The sequence below is a fragment of the Stegastes partitus genome, unplaced genomic scaffold, assembly GCF_000690725.1.
Source record: "Stegastes partitus isolate 25-593 unplaced genomic scaffold, Stegastes_partitus-1.0.2 Scaffold3651, whole genome shotgun sequence".
Taxonomy (NCBI): domain Eukaryota; kingdom Metazoa; phylum Chordata; class Actinopteri; family Pomacentridae; genus Stegastes; species Stegastes partitus.
In genome coordinates, this window is record NW_007581382.1 from 65774 (window position 1) to 80630 (window position 14857).

A 14857-nucleotide genomic window follows, 5' to 3' on the forward strand; every position below is an offset into this window, starting at 1 on the left:
TCCTCTGCAGTGTTTTCAGGAAGAACGAGGCAGGAGAGCAGCCCGCGTGACAGCCAACCGGCGTCCTCGTGCTCACCCGCGAGCTCCTCCCACACCGTCACCAGGGCAACCGGCGTCATGGAGGAGGAACCGAAGCAGCCTGAGAATGATTGAGAGGTCGTAGAGAGAAGGCCATAGATATATATAATAAAGGCCTTTTTTAAATACATCGATGGAAGAGGCAGCCTTGACTCTCACTTACCGTAAACTAGTGATGTTAGATAACACAGATTTGCTTTCTGATCCAATACTGAGTAAAATGCAGGCTGGTATCGGCGATACCGATCTGATACGATACTTTGTGCAAACACACCAAATATGTGTGTTAAATCTAAAAAAAAAAAAAAAAAGTAATGTATTTCAAATCATAGCTTTATAATTCTACAAGACATCAGAGTAATTTGTTTATTTATTTTAAACTTGGAAGTATATTGAGGTAGCAGCCTCATTTACAATATAGCCGAGCTAATACAACAACAGAAAACCCAAACAGAGTACATATATAATAAATGCCACAATAATTACACAAGTTTGTCAATACCTACATTTGAAAATATTCATTTAACAGTTCAAGCCAATTAGACTGATTGTAAATAATAATATATTTTTTAGATTAAATGTTATTTTTTATCCATCTTTTCTAGTATATATTTTTCTAAGTTAACCATGGCTGGGTTTAGGACTTGGTGCTGATGACTTTTTTGTGTGCCCTGACCTGCTACACATGCCCACCGAATCTTGTAGCTGTAGGTGAAACGGCCTTCCGACAGGACTCCGGTGAATACCAGAATTACAGCAAAAAAGGACAAAATGGCCATTGATCAAAATTGCACGGGCCGCCATTTCCAAACCAGGTCTCATCGGCGGAGCGTTTTGATAACTTTTAATCACCACGTCCTGTAGTTTGTGCTGGTCAAATTAGAGGTGTGTACGACGTATCCCCTAGGAGGAGATAGATTTTGAAAATGGCCAAAAAAGGCCATTTTTGAGTGAAAATGGCCTGGTATGCTCGCCGTTTTTCCAACATGATGGATTTCCTGTTGGGTTTACAGGAAAATGCTACGAACGTTTTTGTGCGTCACGAGTTGTTACATATGTGTGCCGAATTTTGTAGTTGAAGGTGAAACATAGCCCCAATGGGACTGTGTTGAAATATTGTAGGGGGTGCAGTTGAGCTGTGTTGCATTTTAGAGCTTGGTGCTGGCAACTTTTTTGTTTTTCCTGACCTGCTCTATATGCCTACCAAATTGCATAGCTCTAGGTCAAACGTGCTTCCGATGGGACTTGAAATTTTCAAGGTGGTGCTATGGAGCAATTTATCTATTGAGGTGTGTATATTTCTTCCAAATAATAAAATTTTTCGCCGGGTCTGATGTGTGTGGCAAGTTTCGTGCAGTTTCGAGTATGTTTCGGGCCTCAATAACGCTTCTCTTTGTAACGAAGAATAACAATAATCCAAGCAGTTCCAATAGGGTCTTCGTACCCTTTGGGTGCTCGGACCCTAATAATAATCACAAGGGTTTCAATAGGGTCCTTGCACAAGTGTGCTCAGACCCTAATAATAACACTGGGTTACAAAAAAATATTTTTTTGAAGGTGTCTAGGATTTTTTAAACTAATTTAGTTAATTATTTTTGCAAGGCTAAATCCAAAATGACATCTGCTTTTCTGTATCAGGCCAGGCTTTTATGCCAACTCGATTTTTTAAAAAAATGGATTTTGCCACTTAATCGATCACATTTTTTGACATAAGCGATCGATTTATTTTAGTATTTCTCATATAAAATCGGATTTTAGAAGAAAAACTACATTTTCTAATCCTTTTCATAAGCTAAATGATCTAAAAGTTGATGAGCGTAAAAATTTGTAAAGGTAAATACAAGTAAATTGCATGTTTCATCAGCATTGCTCAAAATTCAGGGCTTGACCTTCCGCTTCTTGGAACTCCTGGAATGATCAGCAGCAGGTATATCTCTCTTCAGAGTCCAGCACTAATCAGCCATCATGATTGCATCCCAGCGTCCCTGATACCTGGGGCATGTACTATCAAGCCAGATCAACATACCCAGGATATGTTTCAGAGATCCAGCTTGACTAACCCTAACAATCGCACTCAGTATAACCGGTCCTACGACGGTGATTATCAACTTGGTAAGTCAACCCAAGGTTGTCTGATCTGAGTATGAGCGCATGCACATAAAATGGGCGGAGTTATCGGCATCTGACCAATCACGACTATGGGCAAGTCTGGCTGCAGAGCGGCTCACTTTACCACCAAAGGAGCAGAATATATTCTTTCCAAAATGTGAAGAATAATATAAAAACATCACAGGAGCAAAAAGCAGCAGCGTTGCAGCAGCCAAAGCCAGGAAGGAATGCTGGCGGGAAACTGCTGACTGTGTGAATGCATCAGTTCATTAGATTAGAATAAAATATAATATGATCACTGATCGTATCAGATACTATTTGTTGCCTAATGTATATACTTGTGACATATCTGACATTTTTTACTTTCAGCTGCGATCCTGCTGTTGTGAAAAGGACGTGTGAACAAACTACGAACAAACAGAAACATAATTCATTATTAACGTATCCTACAAATACAACCTTTAATGCAAAAGTCAATTTACTGTTGTGGGGTGATTTGGTATGGAAACAACAATGAAATCCCTTTGACATTGCCTGTAGCCAACAGGGGGGAAAAAATGAATGAGGGAAGACAGGAGCTCATAGAGATCCTCATCAGGGTGCGCTGTTTTGCCGGTCCCGAAAAACCCTCACACTCCTCAGTGACCCCTCACAATTCATGCTCCGATGTGTAGCGTGTCTTCTATTAATGCTGGTGATGCCATTTTGTTGAGAACTACTTTGTTTTCTGCTCCTTCTGAAGTTTTATGGGAGAGAACTGAATTTCAGTGGGTGGTGTTTTTATTCCCAGTGATCTCAGTCTCCAACATAACCTGCTGCGGAGCAGGTTAGCTGTTCAGCGTAAGTTGCCATGGTGGTGTACCCCGGTAAGAAGTGAACCACCTTTGTAGGACCGAAAACCCAGGATTTAACCTGAAGTTACCTCGCTAACCCCAAATCCTGCTTCGTAGTACAGGCCCCAGGTCTCCATCTCTTTCTGATAAAATCACGTGACTCTAATGTGTTGTTCATAAACCAGGAGGTAAACTTTCTATCTAAATTTAATTCACCTGCAAATATTTATAGTATCAACTTGTAAAGGTTTCAGAATTTGTTCATTTCAGGAAATAGAAAAATAACTTTGTATGATACAAAGCATATATACCCGCACATATACACAAAAATGTAAAAAAGTGCATGTGGCCACAAATCAAAATTTTGACCTCATTGAGCAAAACCAATGTAATATTTGGATTCAGCACATTGCAATTGTCCAAAATCAGCTCAAAAAACTTTGACACCAAAATGGGTGTAGACCAGTGTAATCTGAGCAGTTCCAATAGGGTCTTCGCACCAGGGTGCTCGGACCCTAATAAACCCAAGGGTTGCAATAGGGTCCTTGCACTGTTACTGCTCGAACCCTAATAATACATTTTTTTTGTATAGCGCTTTTCAAGATACTCAAAGTCACTTAACAGGGGTGAAGATAAAAACAGGAACAAAGCAAGTTGAACAAAAAGCAGATAAAAAACAAGGTACAGAAGGTAGGTAAAAATACGAAATAAAAATGTAAAACAGTTAAACATTAAAAGCGATCTTAAAAAGGTGAGTTTTTAAAGGGACTTGAATGTGTGGAGGTCAGAACAGTGTCGGATGGCAGATGGAAGGGACTTCCAGAGGGTGGGGCTTTGTCCCCCCAGGTTTGGTGCTTGGTCCTTGGTGGTGGGGCGAGGAGGTGAGCAGACGAGGAATGAAGGCTGCGGGAAAGGGTGTGGGGCTGGAGCAGGTCTGTGAGGTAGAAGGGGGCCAGATGATGGAGGGCTTTGTGGTTTAGGAGGAGGATCTTGAAAGTGATGCATTGTTTGACAGGGAGCAAATGGAGATGCTCGAGGACGGGGGTGATGTAATCACGTGAGCAGGTGTGGGTGAGGAGATGGGCAGCAGAGTTTTGAATGAGCTGAAGTTTTTTGAGGAGTTTAGAGGGTAAACCATAGAGTAGGCTATTGCAGTAGTCCAGTCTAGAGGTGATGAAGGCATGAATGAATGTTTCAGCTGCAGGGAGGGTGAGAGATGGTCGGAGATGGGCGATATTTTTCAGATGGAAAAAGGCTGTTTTTGTGACCTGTTTGATATGCTGTTCAAAAGTGAGGTTGGTGTCGAAGATTAGCCCAAGGTTGCGGGTATGAGAGGAGGGAGTCAAGGATGAATTTCCAATGGTGAGGCAGCAGTGATTGATGGACTGAGTGAGGGATTTGGGCCCAATGAACATGAGGTCAGTTTTGTCACAGCTCAGTTGAAGGTAGTTGGTTTGCATCCATGCTTTTATTTCAGAGAGGCAGTTTGAGACGGTGATGTGGAGGAGGTGTGGAGGCTGTTGTAGATGGAGTCTATTTTGGATTGAAAAAAATGAGAGGAAAATCTGGCATTTATCAGATGTGAAGGATGAGGCGGTGTTGTCATGGGGCTTCGGAAGGGAAGTGAAGTGTAGCTCTGTGATGGACCAGCGACCTGTCCAGGGTGTCCCCTGCCTTCGCTCTGAGTCAGCTGGGATAGACTCCATAACCCCCGCAACCCTAATGAGGATTAAGTGGTGTATAGATGAGGGATGGATGGATGCATTTTACACAACTTCATTTAATTTTGACCATTACATGTCTGGGTGTGTGTGGGGTTTTTTTTGTAATTATTCAGAATTTTACAACAAACTTGCCAAAAGATTGGAGAAAAGTCAGAAATCATTAACAACATCACAGGCATTCAGGTTTTTCTTGTAACTTCCCAAATGCAGGGAACCTTTGGACTAAATTAGCTAAATGTAGCAGCAGTATGTCAGTCACAGGGATTACTTTTACTGCAGAATTTTTACTTTGCAACGATAAATACATTTTGCTGATATTTCTGCACTTTCTTTTAGTACAATTAAATGCAGGACTTTTACTTATAGCTGAGTATTTTGAAACTGTGATTCCAGGACTTTTATGAAGAAAAGAGCACTTGTCCACTATTAAAATCTCAGTTTACTGCACACTGTCAGTGGCTAGAATTATTAAGTGTCTCTAAAGTGAGATGTGGTGAGGCCTCAGCAGTTGAACTCAGCCATCCTGTCGGGCCGGGCTGCTTGACAGGTGCTGGGCGGCGTGAAGACGTTGGGATCGCTGATGCCCAGCTGGAGGTTGAAGAAGCGGGTTGAAGTGGTGACGCTGCTGTTCCGGGTGTAGGTCTCCTGCACTGGGTAGCAGTCCTTCAGGGTGTAGACGCCCACCCAGGTCTCATCTGGTGGAGAAGCAGATATTGCAGTAGAAAATGAGCCCACAGTGAGGAAAGAACACCCAGAAACCTCATAGCATGAAAGTAGAGTTTTATATAGAGTTCAATTATAGTGTTTTTCGCCCAGTTTGTATAATGTTCAGTCAAAATGTGTAGCTAATGTGTCATCACTTCTAAATCCACATTTCTCAGTGACTATCCAACACAGAGGAAAGACTAGGCAGCAGACAAGCAGGCGAATAGCTGTCAGACTTAGGAACTGGAGCTGACAGCAGGCCACCAGAATCAGTAGCTGTAACAGGCTGGTGGTGAAGTTTATCGATGCAGCGCTAAGCAAATTTATGTACAGTATCACTGCAGGATTGGAGAAGAGCATGCAAGTTCCTCTTAATGCTCTCAGTGGTAGGTAACAGTCAAGTGAACTCAAGTGAAACAGATTGACTGATGAGGGCTTGGAGGATCAGATTCAGGTCTGCTAGGTTTGCTATGTGAGGAAAGCAAGGACATTCTTTTAAATACTTTCTAAGAAGTTGCTTTATTTCTTAAATAGTGAAAATGTCCATACAGTATATAAGCTGTCATTACATTGAGACAAGGAGTGTCTTTGTCGCTGCTGCACAATGGTTTGTGATTAGAAAACCAGTGAATAAAAACTGAAACACATCAACAGATCTGTGACTTCACCTCATTTTGTAGTTTTTCATGTCTATGTGAAACCACATGAAAGTTACCAGTTATGTGAATTTTTTAGGCACTGTAGGTCAAATGCACAAGAGTTTCAACTAAATCCACAGTGAAATCAAAATCATACGCACTCTTCATGATACAATAAATAAAGTTTGCTGCTATTTTGTGGTAAATTTTATTAATGTTCGACTGAAAACCTAAAGGGTCAGTTCGCCAAAACCATAATGAAGTCATAATCAATTGAAAAATAGTTGCACAAAAATCAGTCAATCCTGTATCTTTGTATTTCATTGTGCTCGAGGCTTCAGAAGTTAGAAACCCGACTTACGCTGGCGAGCCGGCTTCCTATCGGACCATTCCTGAACCTCCACGTTGTCCCCAGGGCCACCGATAACGTACTGGTCCTCGAAGGTGGAGTTATCGGGGATGTCAAAGGGATCCCAGGCGTCCGTCAGAGCGATCTTTGAGCACTCTTTGGTCTTCTGGTCAATCTGGAACATCACCATGTTCTGATACAAGTAGATGTACTCAAAAAACCTGAAACAGCACAGAGGTTACAGAGTTTGTTGGTGGTACCACAGACAGAGGGCACTGTACATCCCCTCACCAGGGAAAACTACTGATTTGTGATATTGGGCTGAATTTGACTTGACTTTTTGGCCACAGAAGCTGAAAAGACAATATCTGACACAGAAAAGCTGTTAAATAACAATAATTTAACTTAATACGAACAGACAGATGTTTTTCTTCAGTTTCCTCTTCACTGATGCGAAAGTTGGTGTCCACATACTTTTGGCAGGTTACTGTTCTTTGCATTTTGTTGCCACATTGAAAAGTAAACAAACCAAAGTCAATCAACAGGTTGAGCTCTTGTTTACCAGCAGGACAAAGTTCACAACCTCAGACTTCAGTCCTGGCAGAGACTCAGTGGGACTCAGTTGCCGTAAATAACAGAAAGCAGTTGTTACCGAAGAGTTATTACAACTTACTGAAGTGGCGAAAATACTGAAGTTTGTAGCTGAAACTGTAGATGCTATTAATAAATGAAATACAAAATTGTAGTTCATGACTTAATAATTGTAAAATAAGATCAATTTCTTACTAATGTCAGATCTATCAAACATTAACAGTTATCTATTTACCATAAATAATGACATTAATCTTGATTAAGATTATGTTTTTAGGAAAACTACCTCCATATATCATTACTGCTAGATTTCAGGCTTGGTCATATAAATATTAAAGCTTTATGGTTCCATTATAAACTGTCAGAACAAAGAATGTTTGGGTTGTCATGTGGTAAAGAAATGTCTTCAACTGAGTGGACAAGACGCGATAGATGATATGGATCAAAATACTGTTTTTTAAACAACTTAATACAAATGTATTTATGCTAATATAAATATTTTTGCCAGCTTTATCACCTAACAAAATGTATAAACACCAACCAATTTGGCAACCCAAAAGTTGTTCCTGTTAATGGTGTATATTTGCTCTATAAAGCAATTAAATCATTAATTACAACTCACGAAACCTTTATAAGGCATGCTTTATTAGTGAGGGGGACATACCACCATTTAATTTCAATTATTGTTCATAAAAAATCATTATTTTTATTGTTTATCTCAATGTATTTTGCGGCATTAATTTTCATATTTTTTAATGCATTTTTATATAATGGAGTTGATTAGCAATTAATATAAACATTTTGTGGGTTGTTAGGTTTTAAAGAAGGAGCTGCAGAGGATCTGCACAAAAGTCAATTTATTAACAACTAAACATCTATTATTGATAAGTACAGCATAACTGTTAAATTCATTTTCTGAAAATCCGTTTGAGCATTTTTTGTTTTTTAAAGAAGTTTTATTTGTCTGTCTGCAGCTTCTTAAATGTTCTTAAATATTTTCCAGTTTCTGTTCTCCTCAGTGACAATAAACGGAATATCTTTGGGACATTTTTACCATTTTCTGACATTTTATAGAGCACAAAACTAATCATTTTTTAGATAAAAAAACAAAACAAAAACAAAACATTGTTGTCTGTAAATTGTCCTTATTGGCTTGTATGTCATCTCTGAAAAATTAGTAAATGTCCAATAATGTCAATAAACCCTTTATAAAGGAAGCCTTAGTAGAAAGTAGTTTGTTATGTCTTTGTACTCATTGTTATTATTAGATATCACTATGTTTTCTTTATATAATTTTCTTTTCATCATATATATTCTTGAATATCAAATCTCACAATATTATAGTAAAAAAAACACCATCCTACTGATCACAGACACTGTATTCTACATAAACACTCATACTGCATTTACTGTATATGTTAGTGTCTCACATAGTTCCTGTTTATATTGTACGTATCCAACCACATGCATTCTTTATATTATATGTATGGTATTAAATCTTGCCTCTGACATGGGGTGTGCTTCTTGTGCTGCTGCAGGACTCGGATCCTCCAGTTCAGGCTGTCGTAGGAGACCGCGGCTCGGCTGTTCCTGCCGGTGCTGTGGTCGTACAGGACCCAGCGGCCCTCCCACTGCGACGGGGCGAGGCAGGGCCCGGCCGCCGGGGAGACCTCCAGCCGCGGGACGCCGAGCACAGACGTCCCGGCAGCGGCCAGAAATACGAACAAAAGCCGGTGCATTGTGTGTGCGGAGACTCCCGTTAACCGGTGCAGCGGACGGTGATGGCGGACTGCACCTGCTGTAGACAAGCTGGCCGGAATCAGAGGGAGTCGCTGTTCCGTCAAAATACTGCACCGTCATTTATGGAGTACAGTTAAATAAATAAGAGCTTATATTCAACAGGCTTAAATATGAACGCAGTATAATTTATTTTGTGAATATTATTACAAGAGCAACTTAAATATTATTACACTTGTATACAAAATACACGTTTACTTTATTTGAATACATTAACTATTTAGATTAAAAAACCTACAGTATTATCAGTATTATATCTCTAAAAAAAAACTACCGAACTATTATTATTATTATTATTATTATTATTATTATTATTTAGTTTTTTGTTTGTTTTTTTAAATTGTTGTTTCAGTACTTTTTTTTTTTTTTTTAAATTATTGTCATTGTTCCAACCAAAATAAAAGTCTGACCGGTTTGCTAGAATTTCAACATAAAAGCCCCAAATTAAAATCATAGACTAGGGTTAAAAACAAACAAAATCAGCAAGTTTAATTAAGGGTCATCATGTTGCAACAATTTTTTTTTTAAGTGTGTAGCATTTTTCTACGGAACAATTAAACGATTTATATTTAAATATATTCAGCGAAATTCTCTAGTCAACTATGATTCTACACTAAAAACAGCACCGGTTGTAGTTTCTATTAAAATATACATAATTATAAAGCAGTGAGTGCATTGAAGTTGCGGTTTAGATGTTTTTAAAAAACAAAAAAACGGTGAAAAGTAATCACTTTTTTTTTTAGAGTCATTAATTTTAAATTGTTTATTATCCGTGACAAACGGTCTCCTTCCTGTCGCGTCACGGTGTGGCGCGGCCTGATGACGTCTCTTCCTGGCAAACATGGCGAAGAAACAACGTGGGAAAACGGCGTCGTCTTCGAAGACGGCGCACAAAGAAAAAACGACTGAAAACCTGAACATGATTCTGGAGTCCAGCGACGACGAGGCGCCGGAGGAGGTGACCTTCGAGGACTCCAAAGTTCAGGCTTTACGGAGCATGCAGCAGGCGCTGGACACGGCCAGGAGGTGGCTATCACGGCGGGCTAACATGTTCTTCTGCACCCAGAGACTGAACTCAGTTCAAAAAAGTCTAAATTTAGGCGTTTTTCTGCTGACCAACGCAATAAAAACACCACAAGTCGTGTTTCGTCACGTATTCTGACACCTTTGGAGTCACTTTTTACATCGGCAGCTCCCAATTTAACTAAACATGTGTATATCTATGTTAAAATGTAGTTTGTAGTAGTAGTTTGTTAGCAAAAAAAAAGGGATTTCTGGCATAACGTGCCGCTGACGGTCATCGTACAGAATGCTGAATCGCAGTTTCGTATTATGACATAATATTTGCAGACTTTTTGGTTTGTTCAGAAGAGAAACTTATTTGCTGCCAAAAATAGGAACTGAACATCAAGTTTCAGTTAATGTACTTTGAGCATCATTTCTTGGGTTAAACATGTTTCTGTTTGCAGGGAGAAGGAGCTGCTGAAAGAGAAGAGGAGGAAGAGACAGGAGCTGTTCCAGGAGCAGAAGGTCTGTCATGTTGCAGGACTGAACTGTTAATAGAGTTTAGATCAAAAAGTGTAACAATGCATTTAGCGAAATGCAACGGCTGCATTTTAGGATGCACAAGTTCATGACATGTTGCATAAGTCCAACCCTGTTGTTTTATCAAACAATGAGAAAAGTTGCAGCCGGATGTGTTTGAGTTCATTCTCTTCACAGCTCCTGCGATGTGACTGTTACATCATGATGTTGATGCTAAAACTAAATATTGTGCAGCTCTGATTCACGTCTGAAAGCATTGTGATGTTAAATGAATGTACCGAGGCAGCAGCTGTTGAAATTGTTTTATTTACATTAATTCATTTGTACATTTTTCCCCACAGAAGAGAAAACTCTTACCAACTGATGTGTTGGAGGAAATTGACTCATCTGCTACAAAGTAAGTTCATCACTCCGACTCTTTCTGCTGCTCTGTGATTTCATGCGTTTTCTCCTCTCAGTCAGCTCTTACTTTTTTTTTCTTTTCTTTTTTTCCAGGAAGCAGAAACAGGCTACAGATGAAGGTACAGAAGCTTCCCGTTCTTCCCGGTTCAGACATTTAGCTGCAGATTGATTCTCAGGTCACTATGATTCTAATTCAACTGTCGTCATGCAGCTGAAGAGGAGCAGCAGGAGGAAGAGGAGGATAAAGACGAAAAAGGCAAGAGGAGAGAGAAGAAAAAGAAGACCAAGAAATCTGCACATTCTAGAAAGTAAGGACATACAAAGATGCTGCTCTCCAGAGTAGTTTGAGGAAATAATCAGAACTCAGTAACTCTTCTAATCTGATTTTACTGAGAGCAAGGGAAGATGCTGAAAGCTAAATTATATGATGACAGCTATGATTGTTGGCTTGTTGGTGCTTTGTCCAGATTTAGAAGAAGTTTGAAATTTGATGGGGAAAGTAAAGCAGATGAAATAGTGAATCCTTTTTGTACTGATCTCTGCTGTTTGTCAGTCTGAAAGGAAACTACACAGTCACGACCACGAACGATCGAACATTGACGTCGTTCCAGCAGCAAGCAGCTGAAGATTTCATCAAGTCCAGACTGTACGGACCCGGAAGCTGCAGAACCACAAGTAAGAAGGCAGCTCTGACATTTAGAGATGACAAACAGAACTATTTACAGCAGTGAAACCATCATGTGCTGCTGCTGCAACATGAATGTTAATGACACAGTGGTGCTCTGATGGTAACATCGGATTTTCTGCAAATGATTCAAACTTTAACTGTGTCAGATGTACTTGTTTTTATTTCCTCCTCTCATTTTTCCTCACTGTGGTTTCATTTTTCACTGCAATCTAAAGTCCTGCAGCTCTGTGGAAACAGAACAACATGAAGAAGAAAGAACTCAGAAATGTCTACTGTCAATATGACACAGCTAGAATCACATAAATCAGAAAAAAGACAATACGAAAGCTGGATTTTTTTTTTGATTATATAGTTTTCAGAAATCCTGGAATTAACATATTTATCATGTGTCTAAGTTTCCACATTTGTTAGCAACACTGGAAAAGGCTTCACATACTATAGCTATTGAACTGTTTCCATTTTAAATTTAGCTTAAAGCTTGTCTCCTCTCCACTTGGTGAAAACACTACCTGCAATTCAACTGAAAATTCTCTGAATTTTCCTTGGGTCACTGATGGCTCCACCGTTGCATTGAGAAGTGCAGAATTTTTTTGTTTTTTTGCAGAATCTGGTTTCTACAGTTTATTTGTGGCAACTTTTAAAATTACATGTGTAAAATGAAGTGATAGTGAAGAAATGCTCCAAATTTTCGTTAGGTCTCAGAACTGAATGTTTTATTAATTATTTTATTAACTAAAACGTGAACATTTGCAAGCTACACTCTGTGGCAGAAGTCTGCAAAGACGATGATCTGCTTCAATTTGAGCTTTGCTACAGTGAAGCTTCGTCTGTCCTGATCGAGGCGTCCGGTCTGTCGGGCTTCTGCTCAGAGACGACGGCGACATTCGCAGCTTTTAGTCAGATTTTTTAAAATTTAAATTTATTTACACTTCATGTCCTTCTGCTTTCAGGTAACGAGCTGCTGTCCCTCCAGAACAAGAAGGGAACCAATAAGAGTGCAGCGGTGCAGTTTGTCAAGAAGGACTGGGGTATGTTCAGTTAGGACATCCATACCACAGTTCATATGAATACTAAAGACCCCATTTAACAGTTTTTACATTGGAATATGGTGTTTTTGAGAGCTTAGAAGATGTACCATGAGAAAAATAAGCCATGACTGAGCAGTTTCTGCCTTTTAAACTGTACCGATGACAAAAACACAGATTCAGACTTCAACCTCAAGAGCCATATAAAATCAACCAGATCTGAACAAAGTTCCCTCCAGACCTCCTCAGAATCAACTGATTCTTTATCTACAGCATTTTTATTTAATGAAGCAAAGTTGTACCTTCATACTGTGAATATTTCCAGAGTTCCAGGCCCTTGAAATCCATAGAGGAGGGTCCACATGTATCACTTTAATGGACTTTTTCCATCATTTCTGAGCCTCATAACTTCATCAGCACAACAGATAGACACATGACATTATAGGATGAAAGACACATTGGAGTTCTAGTAAAAACTGCAACCAGATCAGTTTTACATCCATCCAGGTGTCACAATCTAATCACTGAATCTGATTTCTGTTCATTTTCTCTGTAACAAACTTTGAGCATCAATATTATTGGATGTATGATCGTTTGAACAGTCAAACTGCAGCAGTTTAATATGACATAGAGTCATAGAAACAATCATTGGTACCCTGGATGTGTTTGTTTTCTGATAATTCGCCAGAGAAAAGTGCATTCTGGGTAAACTTTCAAGGCTCATATCAGCATGTGTGATGGTGGTTGGTCAGAACAAGTTACAGACAATGAAAGGACCATTGTAACACACATTTGATACCAGGATGATCTTCTAGACACAATTCACTCTGTGGAAGAATCATTTTATAATGCTCGCAGTTGGTTCTGAAAAAAGTTTACAAAAACAGAATTTGTCTATTTGCTGTACTGATGAGGTTCATAAATGATGGAAAAAGTCCATAAAAAGTGCTAAATGTGGACCCTTCTCTATGTACTGTTACCTTCATAAAGTAATGTGTTTAATATAAGAGATAATTACCACAAGTGTCTGACAGCTGTTTGTGTTTGAACTCTTTGTCTCTTTGCTCTGATCTTGCAGCATGTAAGCAAAAAGCCAAAGCAGAGATGCTGAAGAAGAGGTGGATCCACAAACAGCGGTTTCCCTCCAGCTGATCTGAGAGCAGCTCAGACTTTAAAAGACTTCAAACATGGTCTACTGTCTGACATGGTTCTGGTTAAGACAGTATATGGACTAATTGTGGGCTTGTTGGTATACCTGTTTCTATTTATTTTTTCAGTCAAGACTTCACTTCTTTGAATTTACAGCCACTAAATGGACGGAATGGCAGATTTCTCAACAGTTCAGGAGCATCCGTTTGTTTTCAGTCATGTTTTCTGCTGTGTTTATGGAACCACCAGCCGTTTATTTCAATGAATAAACTCCTGACATAAAAATCTACCAGAGACTCATCAGAATCAGCTGATTCTTCATCTATACTAACTAGTACATTGCCTATATTTGCCAAAGTTTACCTTCATAACATAAATATTTTAGTTCCAGGCCCTTGAAGTACATAGAGAAGGGTCCACATGAATCCCTTTAAAGGACTTTTTACATCATTTCTGAGCCTCAGAACTTCGTCAATACAGCAGATAGACACATGACACGTTGAGGATGTTTTTTCAGATTTATTTTTTTAATGTAATGATCCAGCAGATGAAGCTGCACATTAATGAGAATTTTCTTGACATTTAGTTTGTTTTGTTGCATTAAAACTGAACGACTGAAGATGTTTCCTGGAAACAAGACTTCATAACTTACTCAGCTGTGGATTGAGATCAGTAATTACCAAAATCTAAACAGATTATTTTATTTGAAGAATAAACCAGAGGATGCCAACCACTTCATGAGTAAAGAAGAAGACTGGAGAACTGTTTCTAATGCCTTTAGTTGTTTTTTAGTGCCTCAGATTTGTCATGTGAGCTGTAGGAGGTGCCCAGGTGATTAAAAGTTATTAAAATGCTCTGCAAAAGTCTGACGGCGTGAAAATGGCAGCCCCTGCAATTTCGATCAATGGCCATTTTGCCCATTTTCGCTGTGTTTGCATTCAGCAGAGTCCCGTCGGAAGACTGTTTCACCTAGACCTACACAATTCGCTAGGCATATGTAGCAGGTCGGGACGCACAAAAACATCAATGAGTGCTAAGCCCTAAACCCAACAGGAAGTTCGCCATTTTGAAAAAACCACAGTGACAATTTGAGCGATTTTGACTGACTTTTGGACATTTTTGGCCATTTTCAAAATCTGTCTCCTCCTAGGGGGAACGTTGTACACACCTTAAATTTTGCCAGCACAATCTACAGGACGTGGTGATTAAAAGTTATTAAAACAC

At 39.3% G+C, this 14857-nt stretch overlaps 2 protein-coding genes across 2 annotated transcripts; one reads left to right on the forward strand and one right to left on the reverse strand.

Moving 5' to 3' along the window:
* Positions 1-4780: 4780 nt before the first annotated feature.
* epdr1 (ependymin related 1) lies at positions 4781-8867 on the reverse strand. Its single transcript, XM_008306400.1, has 3 exons — positions 8531-8867; positions 6449-6657; positions 4781-5439 (listed from the first exon to the last, which is right to left on the reverse strand). The coding sequence occupies exons 1-3, from the start codon at positions 8764-8766 to the stop codon at positions 5246-5248; spliced, it is 639 nt and encodes a 212-aa protein (XP_008304622.1). The 5' UTR covers positions 8767-8867; the 3' UTR covers positions 4781-5245.
* Positions 8868-9654: 787 nt separating this feature from the next.
* On the forward strand, positions 9655-13922 carry nol7 (nucleolar protein 7). The gene is made up of 8 exons (XM_008306401.1): positions 9655-9850; positions 10294-10354; positions 10711-10766; positions 10865-10890; positions 10983-11079; positions 11325-11446; positions 12410-12487; positions 13563-13922. Exons 1-8 carry the CDS (start codon positions 9666-9668, stop codon positions 13634-13636), a joined length of 699 nt encoding a protein of 232 aa, XP_008304623.1. The 5' UTR covers positions 9655-9665; the 3' UTR covers positions 13637-13922.
* Positions 13923-14857: the final 935 nt, after the last annotated feature.

Excerpts from the sequence above, each read along its gene's own strand:
- epdr1 (XM_008306400.1), bottom strand. The coding sequence starts at position 8,766 with ATGCACCGGCTTTTGTTCGTATTTCTGGCCGCTGCCGGGACGTCTGTG. Across the intron at positions 6,658-8,530 it reads AAGCACACCCCATGTCAGAG|GTTTTTTGAGTACATCTACT; the intron begins GCAAGATTTAAT and ends GTGCTGTTTCAG. Across the intron at positions 5,440-6,448 it reads TAGGAAGCCGGCTCGCCAGC|ATGAGACCTGGGTGGGCGTC; the intron begins GTAAGTCGGGTT and ends CTTCTCCACCAG.
- nol7 (XM_008306401.1), top strand. The coding sequence starts at position 9,666 with ATGGCGAAGAAACAACGTGGGAAAACGGCGTCGTCTTCGAAGACGGCG. Across the intron at positions 9,851-10,293 it reads GCGCTGGACACGGCCAGGAG|GGAGAAGGAGCTGCTGAAAG; the intron begins GTGGCTATCACG and ends TTCTGTTTGCAG. Across the intron at positions 10,767-10,864 it reads ATTGACTCATCTGCTACAAA|GAAGCAGAAACAGGCTACAG; the intron begins GTAAGTTCATCA and ends CTTTTTTTCCAG.